The sequence below is a fragment of the Anthonomus grandis genome, chromosome 14 (genome assembly GCF_022605725.1).
Source record: "Anthonomus grandis grandis chromosome 14, icAntGran1.3, whole genome shotgun sequence".
In the NCBI taxonomy this organism is placed as follows: Eukaryota; Metazoa; Arthropoda; class Insecta; order Coleoptera; family Curculionidae; genus Anthonomus; species Anthonomus grandis.
The window spans coordinates 10,638,246-10,659,759 of record NC_065559.1 but is presented as its reverse complement, the minus strand read 5'-3'; the positions used below and the strand labels follow the sequence as shown (position 1 = coordinate 10,659,759).

The 21,514-nt window shown below is 30.0% G+C and overlaps 1 protein-coding gene across 3 annotated transcripts in view; it reads right to left on the bottom strand.

Moving 5' to 3' along the window:
* LOC126744587 (dachshund homolog 2) overlaps window positions 1-21,514 on the bottom strand; it is an 842,630-nt gene that overhangs the window by 675,169 nt on the left and 145,947 nt on the right. For 2 of the 3 annotated variants that reach the window (XM_050452086.1, XM_050452088.1), the window contains exon 2: window positions 9,581-9,717. In XM_050452086.1, the coding sequence (XP_050308043.1) occupies window positions 9,581-9,717 (137 nt within the window). The remainder of the gene's footprint in view (window positions 1-9,580; window positions 9,718-21,514) is intronic. The other variant, XM_050452087.1, reaches the window with a different exon arrangement.

Sequence of the window (21,514 nt, the reverse complement as noted above, 5' to 3'; positions counted from 1 at the left end):
AGGATAATTAAGACAGGTTCTGTTTGTAATAAATTCTAACCCAGAGTAAAGGAAAGGAATTATATAATATTAAACCTCTAACGACACCGTTTAATTATTCACTAAATAAATGTTATTTTAAATGCGCGGGCTTCGCGGTCGAACGGTCGGTTTTGCGGTTTCGGCCCAGTCGTTAATCGTATCACGCACCACCGGACGGCTAGCATGGGTCAACCGTGCCACTTTATTAAATAAACGAAATAAACCTTATCTCGCCTTAATATTAATTCACTTTTTGCTTTTAGTTTCTTTTAAACTTTATAAAATAAAGTGTTATAAATGGCATTTTTCTTTTGTATCCAACATATAAACGACATTTTAGTTTTCCTATACTAACTATTTAGAAGTCTCAAATCAGTTCATATTGTGGAAAAGTATCAGCAATTTTTTGATAAGTAATATTAAGGAACTTAGCCTTTAATAGTTTATGTAGAATTTTATTTTATTTCTTATTTTTGTTTATAATAAAGATATTAACACGGATAATAAAGATTTTTTTCATACAATATATGGTGTATTGGTATAAAAAAATTGCTGCCTTGCTATTACCACATCAAATCAAAAATCAAATCAAAATATGCTTTATTATTTTAATAAATATTTTTCATGAACAAAGCTAAAGCACCGAAACTAATTACTTAATATACATTTAAAGATATTAGACTAAAACTAACAAATAAAATACAAAAAACGAAACCTACATTTGCGTAAAAGTATATACAGGATGGATACCATTTATGATAAAAACTGGAATGAAAACCTGAAAATACAAACTTTGGTATTAAAAAGGGTCAACATAATACTCGGCAAATGAATAATGGGTTTTGCTAGTTTTTAAGTTAAAGTTTAAAAAGCTTAATAGATGTAGCCTTCTTTATGTCTTTCGGTAAAGGATTAAAGATTTGAATTCCCTCGTAAAAGATTGATTTATGAATAAGAGTGCTAGAGGGAATTAAAAGATTTCAACTTATGCTTTGGTGTGTTTTGTGCCTAGGATTTTAAGTTGCAAATTTAAAACAACTTGTGAGAAATAAACAGGTTATTTCCTCGATGTAGAGGGAGATGAGAGTATGAATGCCGTATTTGATAAAGAGTGGACAATAAGAGTCCGCTGGCTTAACCTCATAGATATAACGTACAGCACGCTTCTAAAGAATAAGCTGCATTTGTACCAGATAAGCAGCTTCATTTCCCTAAATGTTGAAACCATACCTAAGGTAAGATTCAATCATTGAAAAGAATACCCATCTACCAAACTCAACTTCCAGCTCCTAAGTAGCCACCCTGACATGTGAGCTTTCTATCAATGACTATGCCTTAGTACTTTGTTCTATCAAACTATTATAATAAAGATTTAGAAATAGGTCAAGAACACACTTAAAGCACACTAATTTTGTTTTTTGAGGATTTAGGTCGGTAAGTTGGACTCAAATCCAAGATTTTTTAAAGACCAATTGCCATTGTAATGATTAATAACCGCCAATAATCCGTATCAGGATTATACAAGAAAAGTGTAGTATTATCTGCAAATAGAGTAAATAAATAAAAAAAATCTTAAGATTAGTAAGATCATTTATATACAGGAAAAAAGTATAAGCCCCAAAACAGATCTCTACGAAACTCTTAGGAAGATAGGATGGAAAAAAGGGTATTTAGTCCCTAGAAATACTCGCCGTCAATTTTGTATATAGGAAGAAAACCAGGACGATGCAACCTCCCAAAACTCATTGTGATGAAGCTTCCCTAGCTCAATACTGTGACTAGGCTGCTATAATATTTGCTATATGCTAATAGTTGCTGCTATATTTGTCTTAAATAATAAGTTGTTATATGAAAACAAGTAGAAAAATATATAACTATATAAAAATATTACTTGCTTAATACAAATAAAGGCAAAATAATCAATGTTTAAAAGCCAGAAGCGACAATATACTACACCAGTATTCGTTTTAAGTTCCCCGATCCGATTAAAGTCACAAGCAATAATTCACGTACGCACAGGTAAAATCAACAAAATTAACAAATTCCTTCATTTGAAGTTGGTGTACGTGCCACGGAGTTAGGTATGTGAGTTATTAAACCTTTTGAAACAACACAATCGCTATAATTAAGGCTGATAGCGGTATGCTCGCTACAGGACGGAAATTTTTGGAATATATTAATAAATCGGGGGACAATAACTGGCGCGATACGGACCCATTTGCGGTATTCGAAATGTATCACACGCAGTGTCATTTGTTTTGTGCAGGACTGGAAAAATGTTAACTGGCCCATTCGCAAATAATGCCCTTTTATTGGGTATTCCTAATTAGTGCATTTTATTATTGTCTGGAAAAATATTTGTCATTTTATTGAGATTTTTTTCTTCTCGATTAATTTATATAAAGTTTAAGGTTGTAATCGAAACTTATTTCATATATTAATTACATTTTATTCATATTTTCGTTAAATAAATACATATTATTATTATTACTATATTTTTCTTTCTTACCTTCTTAATCAAGGGTCATCATTGACTACTCTGGAGCTAACACTGAGAAACTGACCTCATAATGCTCGTTGTCTCGAGGATTATTGCCTTGTGTATTTGTATGTCAGTATTTTAAAGTATTTTTATTTTAGAAAGTTCATCTTTCAAGTTTTTAGATGCAAAGCCAATGCCGGAGATAATCAGTGGAACAGTGTCAATCCTGTTCATTTCCCATATTTGCTGGCGTTTTTGTAATAGTGGCTTATATCTTTGGACTTTTTCATCATTATTGAGGATAGCTACCTATAAGGTAAGTTATTTTGTTGTTTTTGTCAAATAGAGCTATTCTGTTTTTTTCTATTTGTTAGTATCCCTTTATCCTAATTTATTTTAAAGTTAGGATTTTCTTCAACAGGGTTGTGATTATAGTACGGTGTATCTTTGTTTCGGATTTGACGCGCTTTTAAGTGTTCTAAGTGTACCATTTTAGCTATTTGATCATGTCTTTTAATGTATTTTGTTTCTGCTAGTCTACTACACCCTGATCTTATATGGTCACCACATTTTGTACGTATGATTGTACTATGGAAAGTTTTTATTTCTTTTTAATAGAACTCTTTTATATTAACCACTTAATATTATTAATATGAATAATTTTATCTGTATATTTTGTAAATGAAATATTTATTTTGTATGTAGTTCTGCTACATTAGTTATTCCTTTTTCTCTTTGATATCTGGTTATAATGACTCTCTAAACTGGATTAAAGTATAAGTTAAAAATAATATGGCGTATGTTATAATGTATAATTAATAATAAATAATAAAAATACCTATAAAATAATGAATTAAGTATTCACCATATTTGTTACATACTCTGGAAATAAACAATAAGAGTAAAGCCTAGTTGGCTCACCTACCCATTTGTTTTCAATAAATGTTTCATTTAAACTTAATTTGTAAGGCGTTGTTATATAAAGTTGATTAAATGTGTCATAAATGCATAACCTAAATGGATATTATGCATTTTTTTAGGAATATTATTAGACGTTTTTAATTTAATTATATAGACTATGAAATTACTTAAAGTAGTGGAGTTTAATTATGCTTAATTTATTGATCAGTTCATCATATTTATTATTACAGAATTAGGATTGATTTTTTTCCTACAAAATTAAAATATAATTCAAAAAATATTTATTTATATCATAATGGCGATTAATATGAACTTTATCTTTAAAGCGTCTTTACAAAATATAATGGAAGCTCACAGGCCATTTCTAATTTTCTATTGGCGTTTCAGCTTTTTCTTTAATTACAGTTTTAATATAAAATTATTAAAAATGGCTTACATCGTACGAACACAATAGATAATATATACTTTTTTTCCTATATTTATGGGTAATATACATCTAACTTCTCTTAATTATAAACTATTAAATAAATTAATGGCGTTACTTAATTGCAAGACTAAAAATGTGCGTGCACTGGGCTTGTTAAAAAATAATGATACATTTAGATTCTTTAAGGTTGTATACCTTGGACTTTTGCTTTAAGTAAGAACTGCAAATAAATTGTTACTTACTATACATATAAATAAAAGATTTAAAGTATTTTTTTTTGTAAGTAATGAAATTTTAATTAAACTGTTAATATTTCTTTCTAAGGTAAATGTATGTGAAAAATCTAAAAATGGTCAATGTACGCTTATATTTATACTGATAAATAATTGTAAATTTTAATATTAAATGAGATTACCCTTAATGAGATTTTTGATTTAATAGAATTTAATTATAAACATTAAAACCATATGTTTTATAACGTAAAAAATAACATCTAGTTTAACCATTGTACATTTGGTAAAAATTGGGTTTGTTTGAAATTAAATAGACTTTTATTTTTATTTGTTTTTTTTTTAATTATAAAAGTGTATATTATTTAAATGACTTTAATACAACTTTTAAGATAACAGCTAATTATTGTTTTAAGGAGCAGATATTCTACAAATTATTTGTCAAAGAAAAAAACGAAAAACTATTTATCTACCAATGATTTTAATTACATTTTTAATAACCAAACCGAGTTATTTAAGTAACAAATTTGAAGGATTAGTATTGCATTAAAATCAGTTAAGTAAGGAATCTATAATTATTAATTTAATAAGAAAATTAACTTTTAAAGGATAATTGAAGTCTCAAACAGTAAATATCACTTTTCTATTTCTTATTTTATTTTAAAATATGTCTAAAATGTCTTGTAAATATAAAAGGACCCTAATGAGAACATACTACAGAGTCGCAAAAATGGTAATAATTGTGACAGTGCGGGTGTATTTTATGTACCATATTGTGTTTCATATACGTTTAATTTTTATAACTTCTTAAAATATTTTAATTGTACCTCTCCCCTTCTTATAAAAAAGTTTTTTTTTAATAAAAAATAGTAGATATTAATTGAATGTTGTGCTAAATAATTAAATAAATTACTACAGCAAAGAAAAATAGAAACAAAAGATAAAATACAAGCAATTCGTAATACACGTTATTAATTTGTTAAAATGGATGTTGATAATTATTCACCTAGTTAAAATATTACAGTTGATAATAGGTTAGCTACATTCAAAGGAAAATGTCCATTTAGAGTATATATAAAATTAAATTAGGTTGATATGGAATCTGAATTTAAGTTTATTCGGACACTATAAAACTACTTATTTTGAAAATACTTTTTGAATATTTTGAACAGTCAGGTATATACTGGAAGATAGAACGAGAAATAAATTAGGATTTTAGAGTAGTTTTAGATACGGCTAAGCATATTTTGGATAGGCGTGTAGAGTTACCCCGACTTCCCTACCGAAAAACTGCGTTAACTTATATTTACCGAAACTCTAATACCTAAAAAAATTTGCTAATAGAGTTTGCTCCGAATTAAAAAAAAAAGCTTTTCTTTATTTTTGGATTTTCTAATGACTTCACAGTAGTATCCTAGGTAGTTAGAAAAAAGAAAGCAGTAATTCTTTTGTCGACGCAGTTTCGCAGTGACGAAATAGCATCTGGTATAAATATAAGCCTTAAATTATGTTACGCTATAATACAACCAAAGAAGCAGTTGACACCAGAGATAAAATGACTAAAAAATATACATGTGTTTGTTTAAGTAGGAGATAAGGATTAGGTTAGGATTTTTATGGAAATTCTGAATATGGTTGCACTGATTGCCTATATTATATTCACTGAAAAGTTTCTCGATTGCAAAACTAATATTCGAAGTAGGTTAAGAATTTTGTCTACAAAACTTGCCACAAGAAGTTACACTCTAACGCTCTAAACCAAAAATAAAATAGCTATATTTACCACAAAACTCTAAAAACTGCGATAGACTTTTTAGCAGCAATGCCTCAATTCCATAAATCTATTCTAGAAAGATTCACTAATATTCGAAATGAGGATGCTGCTTTTTGATGCAGAATTGCAACATATATCGAGCAGAAGGTACAAAATTTATATAAATAATAAATAACTGCAAATTCTAATTAAAGGTAAAAGTTAAAAAATGTGCATTATTTTATTAAATATTTTAATTACCAGTACTTTATTGTATAATTTTCCAAACAATTGTATATAATTTACATAAAATATTAAAGTATTTTAATAGGGTACCAAATCCTAAAGCGTAAGTTTTTGTAGCATGGTTCCGAAAAGATTCAAATAATAATATAAGAAACTATTTTTAAGTTCTAATTAAGTGGGTTTTTATTCCTTGTGCGCTTCCGATTATCAAAGCTTTTCTTTTTCACAAAAAATTATATTTATAAGACATGCTAATGCAAAATTCTGTTTCAATTCTATCAAACACTTTATTAGCAAAAATAGGCGTTTACAATTGTGTTACCAATTGTGAATACCGCTAAAGTGTCCAGAGTTTTACAATACCTTGCACAATAAGATTTGAATGTTTTAAAAAACTACACTCTTTAAAATGTCTAGGAGTGCTATTAAGCAGTTAAAAGCCTACAATGTGTATTTGTAGAATAAGAATTATCTCACTGTATCTCAATATATACTTCTGGTTTGGTACATATTATCTATGAATATTGCGTACAAATGTAACTTTATTTGTCAAATAAGAGGGCAACATATTATTTTTTAATTAAAAAATAAAACAGAAAATATTATATGTTTTTCTTTGCCGTACATTTTTTAAATTTAGAGTATGCAGCACATTTCTAATAGATGTTCTTCTGTTGTCAAGTCATATAGCTGCTCATATAATGGTCTTGTAATTTTTGCAATATCTCATGTCTATTAAGAAAACGAATTAAAGTTCCACAAAATATTAGTTAAAATTAATGGCAACTATTGATTTGTATATTTTACGTATTGTAAATAATCAGTTTTTTATTTACCCGAGCAATGCTCTAGTTTTTTTCGCTATATTTTTTATTTTACATTTTCGTAGTGTAGATTGATTTTGCTTGATTACCGTTTGATTCATGACGATTTTTAGCTAATAATTGATTTAAAGATTATGTTTTGTAGAAAATATTATAAAATTATTTATTTGCCTTTAGTTTTAAACCCTTTTTTAATAAGCCATTTATAAGATAAATTAAATATTCATTTGTATATTTAATAATTTCAGAAATTTTATCTAAGTCACAAATATAATATAACAAAGTATCCTTTACAAAGATTTTGATTTCACAATATTGAGAAGACGTATCATTTATAAATGGCCCTTGAGGAACTTCTTACTTAAGTTCTAAATAATTAGATATTGCATTTTAAATTTTACTTTTAAAACCGTTTTTTTAGATAATTTTTTAACCATTTTTAATGAATTAATAATTCTTGAAATGAATATTTAACTATTTTAATATTAAATTATTAATAGTTACGGTTTCAAAGGCTTTACTAAAATCAAGAACAACAACTCTAACAATTTTTTTTCTATTAATTTGTTATAATTTCCCTAATTCACGTTAGGATAGAGATAAATGTTTTTGTCTCTATCCTAACTGTTCCCTTATTATGATACTTTTCATACATTGGTAATATATTTATTGGTCTATGTTTAGAATATAAAACCGATATTACTACTTTTTCAATGGGTGAAACAGTTGAATTTTAATAGGTACTACGAGCACTCTTTTGAAAAATAGACATATTTATTAGTTTTAAAAAATTAATTTCATTTGCTTTATAAACTCAGTTTTCTCAACTTTAAGCTCTTCAAAATTACCAGAATAACAACTTAACTAAAGAATTTTTCCAAAAGAAGATCATATCCCAGGAAAATTTTTAAAGATCTCACAAGTTCTAATATAGCTCGTATACTGTATACAAAATACAAGTTGAAACTGTGCAATCTCTAAATCATACCACAAAGTGACTTCATCGAACTGAATTTTTGATATTCTGTCTATTTTACTCCCGCTTACTAATTCTTTAATTGTTTTCCATTTTATAATATATTTTCCATAAGATTGCATATATCTGAGATATTATTAATACTACAATTGGTACATGTAAAAGACTAAATAAATCACTATGAATGTACAGTGAAGGTATATGATGTTTAAAAACCTTCATAATTCATGCTTTTTAAAATATTTCTATAATTTGCGATCCATTAATTTGTAAGTCCTATCTTGCATGGAATATAATTTTAAATAAAATTTAATTTTTTTTTAAATAAAAAAGTTCCTTTACCGTATCCTAACAGTAAAAATAATGTAGCTTTATGGAAACTCATACTCCTATCATGAAAAATTAAATATTTTGAACGTCTTTTTTTTGTTCAATTTCTGCAACACTTTAAAAAAAAATAAATAAAAAAAAACAATAAATAATAAACCCCTTTCTTAATATTGCAAAAGAAAGATAATTTAATTAAATTATAAAATAACATCCATTTGCTTCGCAACCACAAACAACATGGCATACACAAGTGCCCTTAATGTCTACCTTTTTCACGGTTTGGTGAGCCCAACCATCCAACTCTCGATTGAATGCACAGTTTTGCTTTGCTCGAATATACTAGTGCAACGTAATAGTCGTTTATTATGGAAAATTGCGAAGCGGATTGCCATATTGGACCCATTTAATTGTACATTCGCGATCATTTCGAAATTTCTTGTACGTCAGAAATGGATCGCGTTTATTTTCCCGTGCCGTAAAATTAGGTTCGTGGTTTATGTCACGATGAGGTCGTGAATTTAAAATAGTACGTTACCGTTTTAAATTTTCCTTCAAAATTATGGGTTTTTTTATTATTAAAAATGCTTAAATTATTTATTACAACGCAAATATGAAAAGTCATACTGGTATGAATTGAAACAGAAAATTATGTTTCAAAAGTCAATATCGCATTTCTCATTGGGGGTAACATAGGAACGAAGTGTATTGTGTAACCGCCATTCATATTAATACTGACAGGTATGATTTACTTTATCAGAGATTTTCAACGAGAACAAAAATCCTTGTTTCTGTTCCCGAGTATATACATTGGGATATATTTATTACACTATGCAATTTCATTGATTTTAGAAAAATGTATGACTTAATTATATGTATCCATTTATGACCATTTATTTAACCTTTTTTGCTATAAAACTTCAGTCCATTAGTCTCGACATTCCGAAATTTATGCTTTTATTCCGAAAATCGCCGATTTAGGTTATAAAACGAAATATTCAAACATAAAGGCGGCGCATAAAGCTAAAAAACTAATTATACTACTCCTCATATTTTCAATGGATTTAACGTTTACGGCATAGCAATAAATTTGTCGAAAGTTATAAAATCTTGTGGAGATATTAAATGCACAGATCGTTAAAAAAATGTGAATCAAATAAATAATTTACGAAAAATGATATAGGAGGATTAATCGCGTGGTAAGTGGTTTTTAAATCTGCAATAGGTTAAATGAGAGAACCATTTTATAATTTAATTCATGGGCTTGAAATTTTTTGCGGAATGGAATTTTTCTTCTATATTAATAAAATTGATCAGATTTTGATGTGTTGTGTACAGGTACTATTTTACATTTTACAATAATTAAAACTTACCACTCATGTTATGTCCATTTTCATAAGGATAATCGCCATTGTCCATCCTAGGCTTTTTGAGCTGTTGGTGCTGCAGATGCGACGCTGCTAGACTCAGTCCAACTGGGGCTCGTTTTGGCGGTCGGCCGGGCCTGGAACTGCAAAATGGTAGAGAATTACCGTTGTTAGGAGCAGGAAATAACATTTAAGCATTATTTGTGAAACAATTTGTTTTAAAATTATGCACAGAATTGTTGTTTATAACATTACTGCAAGAATAATCAAATATTCTTGCTGTATAAGCACTGAAATATTTAAAGTTTATCGGACGGAAATTTCACTTTCAAAATCCCCTCCATCTATAAGAACAATGTAGTAAAAAGCAACAACTCACAACAATACTATAAATTGTAACCACAAAATTTTAAGGTAGAGAAACTAAAAAGAGATATATAAATATAGTTAGACCGTTAAGTCAATCAGTTTTTTAACCCTTCGTCTGTCTCTATCTCACTCGTTCTTAGCAGAAATGCGCGCCAGCGACTGATGAATATGTAATGCCATTAATTAAAGATGTAGCCAAAAAAGCACCTGCGTCCAGAGGTATTACAACGCCAGCTATAAGACCCCGTAATTACACAAATTTCACGTAATTTTCTTTCTTGAAAACGCCTCGCTATGCCCGGTTATGACGGAGCTCAAGGCAGAGGAGGGTGTTACGACTCTTCTCTCTCGACTAATTAAAAGTAAAAATGGGATTTTTGTTTTACCCGAATGGCGCAATTAAAAATTCAGATTTAATGTTTCAGACCGCAAAAAACTTTTACAGAATATACCGATGGAAAAATTAGAATATGAATAATGAAAACGGAGGTGAAACCACATTTATATCTGTAGCCTTTAATTTAACCCCAACAGAAATGAGTTTAAAAAGTATTTTTCCATGCAAAACATAATTATAAATAAAACCTTAAAGGAAAACACTGCAGAGGACTTCTTTGGCGCCACAGCAATAAATCAAAAGATAAAATTAGACAAGAAGCTAAATCTACTCGATGTTTACATTTTAAACAGAAGCCTATTCAGTCAGTGAGATTTAAATTTATACATTTTGTTTACACGTGTTTTTATAAGAAAAAAACTATTATAAGCACTTAAGATGGGCTTCAGTTCATATGTTTGTAGTGTTTGGTGTACACTGGAAAACGACAAATAATATATAGAATTTGCCCCTTCAACCTATTAAAGTTAAAAACCGCAACAAAATATTATTATTACACATAGAATCTCGTGCTTAATTCGATGAGAGCGTTCCCCATTGAAATAGGGAGTCAAACGATGCTTCTATGGAAATCTGTTTTTGGGGGAGGGAGAATGTAGGCTAACAGGTCAAATATTATGTTACATTAAAAATAAATCGATAAAGTTCTTATCGTTTATAGAATAAGAGAAGTAGTATGAATAGTTTTTCAAAGAACAGTCGCTTTTATTGGTAGTGAATATGGTTTTTAATAGTAATATACAAAAAAGATTATTTGCTTTATTTAGCCTTGCAACCCTATTTAATGCATAACTTAAATGGGTTCGATAATCAAATAGATTATGAATTGAAATAATTTCATATTTAGTTTTATAACTATTTCTCTTAATGGTTAACTTTTTTAACTTTGCGTATATAAAACTAGGAATCTGTTGTCATGTGTTTATTTGCTAATACTCATTTTTAAATGTTTCTTTACTTTATTCATTTGTAAAGTTTTTCTACATAGTGTTTCTTATTTTATAAATATTATCTTAATTACATTCGTATAAATTAAATAAAGCGTCATTATTTTCCGTAATTATTAATTTTTCCCAATTTTTGTTTTAGGAATACTAAGACAATTAAAGAGAAAAGTCTTAGTGGCAACTAGCAGAGCAGATTATTTCTCAACATAGTCTTCTTTTCTCGCTCGCTTACATTTGACCTAGTAATGCTTTAACTATTTTAACCCCTCTAAAAAATACATTTTTTAAAGGTCTGAAAATTAGGCCTCCGTGGCGTCGAAAACCTCCTAATTTGACTAAAATTTTAGTCCGGCGAGTCACTTTTTCACGTATTAAAACAAAAAGAAGTCACGTGAAGCCAAACATGGAGAATACGGGAGAGAGCGGTAGGTTCGTAGCCCGATTCAACAAATTTGTCAGTGGCGATAATAAACGTATGCGCCGATGCATTGTCATAGGAAAAGAACACTTGTTTCTTCGCCATATTTGGCGCTAAACTGCAACGCTAAATTGCAAAAAGAAGGCTTAATAGAGCCATTTAGCGTTAAATCCACCCAATAATTCGGCATAGCAGAGTCCTAACTGGACCCAAAATACTAAGGTCTGAAGTGGAAAAAGCCATTTCATCGCTAAAAAACGACAAAACCATAGTTACTTCTGACAGGTCTTTTTCACACCTTTTACGACAGAAGACATTTATCAAGAATACATTTCGGAAAAAATGGCTACAATCAATCTTTATAGCCATACCTAAAACACCAAGAGCAGAACATTGTAATCAACACCGATTAATAAGCCTGATCCATTACAGTACAAAAGTCTCCACTAAAATCATTCACAATAGAATATACGTATAACAAATGCAAAGCAAATATATCGGTGTCATAATTTGGATTTTAAAGCGAAGCAATAAAGAAGCGATATTTAGTCTGCAAGATGCAGAGATATGCATTTATGCTTCGTCGACTTCTCCAAGGCATTCGATAATGTCAACCATAATAAACTCATGGAAATGTTTAGGAAGATGCATATTAATGGCCAAAATCTGCGCATGATAACCAGTCTCTATTAGAACCAAAGTGTATACTATAGAGATGCATCCTCTCGCTATTCCTGTTATATACACTTTGAACAAATCTTCAGAGAAGCACTGGGAGAAGTTTCAAAGCATATCAACGTGAACAGAGAGATATACAATAACATCAGATATGTTGATGATATAGTTATTATCGCAAATCGCTGCAATAGGTTTCAAAGACATACATAGAGCAAGTCAAGAATATAGCCTGCATGCTCATTAGCAGAATACAACAGCCTCCGATACAATTGACATTAAACAACCAAAACATACAACAAGTAGAGACATACACATACCTTGGAACTACAGCCAACACAAAATGGGATCGTTCAACAGAAATAAGAATAGGAATTGAAAAAGCGCAAACGAGTTTAACAATGTGAAAAAATGAATCACAAGCAAAGTCACAATGGAACTAAAATTAGGATTGGTCAAGTGTTATGTTTTCCTAGTCTTGTTCTATGGAGTAGAGGCATGAACCACAACTAGGATTCTTAGACTGTGGATATATCGTCGCATTCTTTGGATATCCTGGAAGTGATGCAGAGAATAGGAAAAATCAAAGAAACAATATTCACTAATGAAAAACGAAAGCTTGAATAGCAAACTGTTCAGAGGAGCTACAAGCAAAGTCAAAATAGCCTTTTTATTAGCCTCCTTACGAAACGGAAGAAGAAGAAGAAGAGCTCTATGCCCGTTTTGCTCTTTTCCGAGTAGCCTTTTTCAGAGCCCGATCACTAGATAAAGTCCACTGTTTCGACTGTTCCTTGATCTATGGTGTGTACTAGTGGACCCATGTTTTATATTACCAGTTACCAAACGTCGCATATACTATCGAATTGCACTTGAACTGTGATCTGCCAATACGTTTTACTACGTTGTCCTCCGTTTTTGGGGCAACTGGACGTGGCTCATCAAAAAACCACGTGCGACCACCTTAAAACTATATTATAATTTATAATCTTTTTTTATAATTGAACCAATTTTAGATGGTTTTTATCGAAAAGGGAAGGTTCACCATTTATAGCATCCAAATACTTGATTTCATTCTGCGATTTGCTTTCGAAATTATTAATTTAAAATTCAATTTAATTAAAATTTTTAGTCTTTTCTAATTTTTTTAAAATGCACAAATACGTCCGCTTCCACACGCCATGGAAACGGAGCTACGAGTCTAAAGTCGAAGCTGAAATTTTGATAGTAGCTGTGTACGAGAATTTACTCACGATAGTGGCTCCATCAAGGGTGAGGCTTTATCGGACCATTTTCGTAACATCTTTTCTACTCGTATACTGTATTTTTCCATACCACTTTGAATAAAAATGAAAAAAGTTAAATTGGCATATAGGAATAAAAATAATTTTAATGAACGCATATGAAGTAACAGTATATTTTAGATAAATTTTCACAAAAGAAAGCCTTTTGTCAAATATTTTATCTTTATTATCGCCACTTCAAGCTGATCCTCTACAGGTCTGTCTTTTATGGACTATGCAAAGACAAACCAAAAAACAAAATAAAGGCGTCATTTAAGAGCGGTCCCTAGTTGTTAAGGATCTTTACTTTACTAAGAAAATGTTTGGAACACATCAATCAGTAAAACAACTGCCTCTCTCTAACTCAACTCTAGCCTCTTTATTTTAATTTATTTTTTTACATTATACGGGTTAATTATAAGGTTGCACAAATACAAGCTTATTTAAGACTTATTGCATTCAGATAGAAGTTAAACGATATAAATAAATTACAGGACTTTATTATACTTAACATTATTATCTCTTTTTCATCTACTATCATTACTACTAGACATTAGCAAAAACCATAATTATACCTGTGCAGTTTAGATCTGTAGAAAAAAGAACATTTTTCAATTCATATCCTAGACACAAATGCTGTAAATAAAGCTCTTTAATATAGTATATAAAAAAAAGTTATTTGGTTAAAATGTTTTATAGTATAAGCTAGTTTTAGCACTTCCTGGCCAATAAACCATATCAACAGCGATGGTGTCCGAGCGGCCATAAAAATTACACCCCAAAAATGAGTCGGATTGTTGCCTTATCAGAACGGAACATTTAATAAACTGCCGGGGTGCGATATATACGCAATAAAGGAAGTCCCTTGGGTAATTGAGTTTTATATAGTTCCGGAAAAGAACTATGTGAAAGGAAACGGAGAAATATAGGCCTTATTTTAGGCTAAAGGTTCATAGTTTTGTCTTATGTTAGTAAAATTAAGTATGGTCTTAGAAGTATTTAAACATACATGTGAGCTTATTTCAAATAAGAAACAAAATCTTCTTGTTCCCCATTTCTTGGTAATACAGAAGAAAAGCACTGAAAAGACAGGAACATCTCTATTACATTTATAAGCCAAATAGAGAAGCGAGGGTCAATTTCACGGCAAATACGGGAAAAGGGGGCATTTATGGACTGGTGTTTACTGACATCTCGATCCATTAGACGGCGTCCGGCGCAAATATCAGATATCATCTCTATCCCGGTCACTAGACAAATCGAACCTTCTTTGATTTATTACTTTCATTTCTCTCTGGCCATAGCCCAAGTCACATTTTCTTTAAATCACAGCAGATTTATTTATGGGACAAGAGTAAGTAATCCAGTACGGCTAATACTTAACCTATTTACTTTGCTTTGAGGTGATATATGTATTTTATTATATGTATAAAAAATAGCTATTTGCAGGCTTTAGTTGTGGTATTTTTGTTAAAAAAATTTTGTTAAAAAAATTAGATCATATACTTAATTTTAACTTACCGTATATACTAACATTTTATTAACAGGGAAATTTTCTACGTTTGAAATTTCTATTAATAAATTATAGAGTGCCGCGGGACGTATTAAATCGAAATTGCTTAATTGTAAGTTATTCAATATAATTTGCCACGCTATTCGCTTTATTCCTATTTTAATTTAAAATAGATTTCGGCCTTTCAATTATTGACTATTTTTACTACTTTAGTTTTAAATAAACTATAAATTTTTTTTAATACTTTATCTATGTCACCTATAATGAGGTAATCCAAATGATTGAGTAAATTAAGTCAAGATGAAATCAGCAAAAGTAATGCAACTTGATTGATTGCAAGTAATTCCAAAAGTGTAATTACTTCCAAGAATGAATACTTACATTACCAATCATATCAAAAGTGTTTAATCTGTCATGACAAACAAATAAGAAAACATTTGTAACAAAACAATAATTTCGTTTAAAATCAGTTTAGTTTCAGTAATAAAAAAGTACTACCTTAGCATTTGACTACCTTATGAGACATGTTTTGGAGAGCTTTAAGAAGAATTTTATATCATGTCCATATGACCAAGGTTTTTGACTATGTTTCATATAATGTCCTTTCCAAACGACCCTAATATGGTTTTTAGGTAGAAAGTATTTAATTATTAATCTCTTTCTTCGTACCTTGATTTCGTCAAGGATCAGTCCAAAGGTATATCCTATTTGTCAATTTTATGAATGACTTCGCCAACCTGACGGGAATGGAGGAGCTAATCCTTTTTGCAGATGACACTATTACATTCACAACATACTGTCCTACACTCATAAACTGGTTTGTTGCAAATAAATTTTATCTTAATGGGGAAAAGACGCAACCCATAAATTTTAGCCTAATAAAGGGTAAAGTAGACCACCCTTTGTTAGAGAGCTGCTTTGAGAAGTTTAAATTTCTAGGTGTTTTCTTGGGCTCAACAATGACATAAGAGTGTCATATTTAGCAACTTTGCAGCAGGCTATCTAAGTCTGTGTACCTGATAAGAAATCTTTTAGGATGTGTGTCCAAACAAAGCGTGTTAAAAGCTATTTCAGATCAGTTATGGCCTATGCAATTCTCTTAAATTTTTAAATCACAAACACAGTGCATAATCCTAATGGCTATGTTGGGCTCTCGAGAGGTCTATCGACAGGCCTTTGTGGATTTCCAGATATTGATATTTTCCAGTGGATACCTCTTGCAGTACATCAGAAACAAAGAAAATCTAGTTTTCAATCGATTTCATCTTACAGGTCTACTAGTTTGTTTCAGTTGAAATTTTTGAATTTCCTAACCAAGAAAATTAGGATACTAAATGAAAAAGAGTTGAAAAACGTTTTAAAATCTTTCTTATTGGGAAGGGCTTTTTATAACTTTAAGGAGTACTTTCAGAACTGTCCTAGGATAACATCTTCTTAATGTGTATTTTGTACTATATTATGTTTAGGCTGTACTTTAATGTATTTGAGTGGTTTTTATTAATTTTTTAAGTGTAAAATACTGTATGTGTGATGAATACCAATAAATGAATAAATATATAAAATTAATATATTCTAAGACAGCATACCTTTTGGTAAGTGACTAAAATTCTAGTTTTATAAAACAGAATTTGCCACAGATATCAGACACTTATAATCATATTATTTATTTTATCATTAATTTTCATGATTCTTTAACATCTGATAATGTTTTTTTAGTTATGTCAGATTTAATTATCTTGATTTAGGATAGCCTTGAAGACAATTACTATCACTAGCAATTCTATCAATTCTATCCTCCCTTTGAAGCAGTCTGGATTTCGTTCGAATTATAGCCGTTGTACTAGTGATGCTAGATTATAGCAAAGCTTTCTATATGCTTAACCACGAGCTTTTATTATCGATACTTGGTTTTATAGGATTTTCTAATGCTACAATGAAACTCGTGGAAAGCTTTATCACACATCGAAAGCAAAGAGTTTGTTTAAATGACAATTTTTGGAAAGACATAGCTGTAGTTACGGGAGTTCCTCAGGGCAGTGTTCCTGGTCCTCTTCTTTTTTTGATTTATACGTGCTTTTTGTTTAAATGTTTAAAGTATACTAAACATCGTAGTTATGCTGATGATACTCAGTTGATGTTTGATTCGTCAAATCCGGGCAATGCTGATGACTGTGTAAATGAAGACTTCTCAAGTCTATATAATTTATCTGTAAAACATGGCTTACAGTTAAACCCTAAGAAATCTGTTGCGATGTTGTTAACCAAACAAAATTTAAGGCAGCACCTTTAAATTATCCAATTTAAAGATACAAATTAATAACGAGCCTATTGTAGTTTAAGATATTTGCAAAAATCTCGGTTTGTACATTGATGTAGGATTAAGGGTCTCATATCAGGTGACATCAAAATTACAGAAAGCCTATTCAATGTTGAAATCTTTATATCCGTAACGCTATGAGTTAAATGTAGATACTAAGCGAATGCTATGCGACTTTCTCATTTTTTCTCATTTTAACTTTTGTGATACTGTGTATGGCCCTTGTCTAGACAACAGAGATAAAAAGCGCATACAAAAATTGTAAAATGTATGTATAAGGTTTATTTTTGGTATTCGCAAGCCATATGGAGTGTTGCACGTGTTAAAAGATTTTGAGTGGCTTAATATGTCATCGAGGAGAGAGTTATATCATGTGGTATTCTGCTACAATATTCTTAAGATGAGGTACCCACAATATCTTTTGGATAGGGTGGTATTTAGAGCTGATTTCAAATAATCATCCATTATTCTCAAAGAGACTTAGATATATGACTAAAGGAAGAGAAAGTATACTCAAAGTCAAAGTCTCACAAATCAAGCGTCTATTAAAAGGTTACGCGTTTCGCCGCATTAGGGCATCATCAGACCTAAATAAAATTATCAAAATTAAATATTAACGAATAAAACGCTAATTAATAGAAAAGACATACCTCATCTAAATTCAAAAACTACACACTGACTCTCACTAACATAAATAAAAATTTAAATATAATATGTCTACAACAAGAGCTGATATTCATCATCAGGCTAATGTTATAAATAGACGGCGTTTAGATATTTCACGACATCGAAAAGATTATATATTAAGGAATAAAACGCTAATTAATAGAAAATACATACCTCATCTAAATACAAAAACTACACACTGACTCTCACTAACATAAATAAAAATATAAATATGATATGTCTACAATAAGAGCTGATATTCATCATCAGGCTAATGTTAGAAATAGACGGCGTTTAGATATTTCACGACCTCGAAAAGAAATTTTTAAACGATAATTTTCTTATAATATTGCATCTGTAGTAAATAAATATATTAGTGATCTTTCGCTAACGACAGACGGATTTCGAAAATGCATGAAATCTAAGCTCCAGAATATTATTTAAAAACAGAGAAATGCATTTAAAAATATGAATTTTGGATTTGTTATAGGTTTTTATTTTTGTATATTCTCTTTTTCATTTTATTTATGTAAAAATATTTTAAAATTATTATAAGCAGATAGCTAAAATTAATTCCCAAGTCTCACATATTCTTAAATGTCTAGAAAATATAAATATGGAATGATAGCTCTCAAAAACTCAGATCATCTTTATATTCTGGTGATAATTTTCACTCTAATTATTTCCCCTGCATGTTCGTCGCATCTCAAAAAACGAATTTACTCAAACAATTAACCAAAACCATCAAATCGTCAACGTTTCCCCGTTTTTCCTGTTTCCCCTAAAGGCTTTTGACAAATTGCGAGGTTACCAATATCGAATTTGACTAATCAAATGGCGTAATAAATTATCATCCCCCAAATGTCGTGTGCCCCCGGGTCATCGATTACGCCTCCGTCCGTTGATTCGTAAAATGAGGAATCCTTTAATTAACACCGATACGATGACAGATAGACAGACTGGCAGAGAAGAGGGCCGCGGCCTATTAAAAATAAATAAGCCAATTGCGGCCATACCGGACACCACCGGTCGGGATAATTTTTCATGCTACGCTCATCGTATCGGTTTGCCAATTCGACGTAGCTATTTTATACTTGATATTACCTTTTAATTGAGTGGTACTTGTAAATTGGTACGGATAGCAATTTTCAAAGCATGTCAAACTACAGCTAGTTACTGGCTTTATTATCGCAGATAACTGTCAATTCTTGCCCAAAATCCATGTTCCCACTTGTCTTCTAGTGAATCACTTATTCGTTAAATCCGGAAATTTTTCAATAGAAGCTTACTATAGCTAAAATGAATTTGATAATTGATTGCGTTTCACACATTTTTTTATTAAAGACTAATACATTTAATTTGCCAGAATTTCTACCGTAATAGTTTGAATCTATTCAAAAAGTAGTAATCTTCCCAGATGAAAGTACACAGGCAGCTAAGGATTTTCATTAAGTAGAAAAGGTGTCATCTATTAATCCAACGAGTTATTAATTAATAAACCTAGATACATATGTCAATCTGATTTTACTTGAATACAAAAATAAATACGTTGCAAGTAGCTTTACGTTTGCTATATTCCAATTAATATTAAAAGATTTTCAATTTTTATGTAATTAAAAAATGTCTGTTAAAAAACCAATTTTTCTACAGGAAGGAAACATACCACAGGAGGCGTATATAAATATTGTCTTAAAAAAGTTCGGGCCCCCTTAATAATTTATGGACGCGCTCTTTTATCAAAAAGTGTCCCAAGAAACAATTATAGATTTCTTTCAGATCTACATTAGGAATATAACTTTGCATATACAGGAGGCATCACAACATTAGTAGAGACCCAAATTATATTCTTTTTAAATGAAATGATAACTTTTCATGCATTTTCCGATTCTATGGTAAATTTTAACATAATTTCATTCAACATATGCTATACCTTACTCCACTAGCTTAAAAGATAGGATAGTTTAAAAAAGTACTTTATCAATAAAAATGTTAAATTACTTTTTAAACGTGTTTACCTATTATTAGGTAATTCTATTAATTTTTTTTACATATCCTGAGGAATCGACATTTATGCTGAATGGCACAATAAATCGACATCAGACAGCATCGACGCAGATATTATTCAGATAAAAATCTGCACTGGATACGTGAAACACATACCCTGTATCTTGAAAATGGAAATATTTGGACAGGTATATTTGATGATAGTATAATAGGTCCATTTTTATTGAGATTGATTTGCAGGAAAATCAGATAGTACCAGAAATAAGAAGATAGGGTAATGCTTGTGAATCTACCCTTACTTGTAAATCTACTTGTATGTTTTGGGAAAAACACTCAGATAGGATATTGTCAAAGTAAAAATCGCTGGCCACTCAATGGAGCCTTATCTATCAAGTCACTGATTTGGTACATGGGTGTAAAAAACTGTCGTATGGGAGCCATATAGTACAGTGACGATCTGGTCGGAAATTGATGTTGATCTTACTAATGATGTTACTTATAATTCAAATTATTAGTAACATCATTTTCTATGTACGTCTTGCCTGTCAAGGTTCCAGGAATAAAATAAGGACCTATACTAAGATTTCTGAAAATGCTGGTGTACACATTTATTTTCCCAGGATATTGAGACTGTCCTTATTAAAACAAATGTGGATAATAAAAATATTGTAATAAAATAATGGAAATAGGCAGTACCCAAGGCTTTAGGTGTTCAAGTGCTACGTATACTAAAACTGTTATTTCTTCAGCTTAACTGGTCTATTTTCTTGATAGCAATTACGGCAAATATTAGATACAGATCCAGTGTCTTCAAATTTTCTTATTAACTGAGCTACGAATTTATCGTCAATATTTTTATCCAAATGGAAGGCAATAAATTGATTATTTGATTACCTAAATTATTGTTAAGTATTTCTCAGATTCATCTACAGATAGGTAACTTAACAATTTGAAATTAAGGACAAAGTTCCCAGGAGAGTCACAAATAGGAGTGTAACCTTTCGTTGCACCAGCAAGCCTATATAGGCTCAAAATCCCTTTTCTATTTTGATGCATAAGTAGCATTAACTATACAAATTAAAAAGAACTTTTAAATAAAATTTTTAACAATAAAACTCAATTATAACAAAAGATAATGAATTAACATAGATCAGATAAATACTAAACACGTTGGGAATGTAAGTCATAATTTTTATGTTTTATTAAACATATTTTCGCGAGAATTTTTAATAATAAAATTAAATATTCTTATTTATTTTTTTAGTTCTCTCTGCTTATTGGGTGCGAAACTGCAAGGTCTCAAAAATATTATTAAAATATGTAAAATTTGCTAGTCTAATCAAAAATAGAAAAC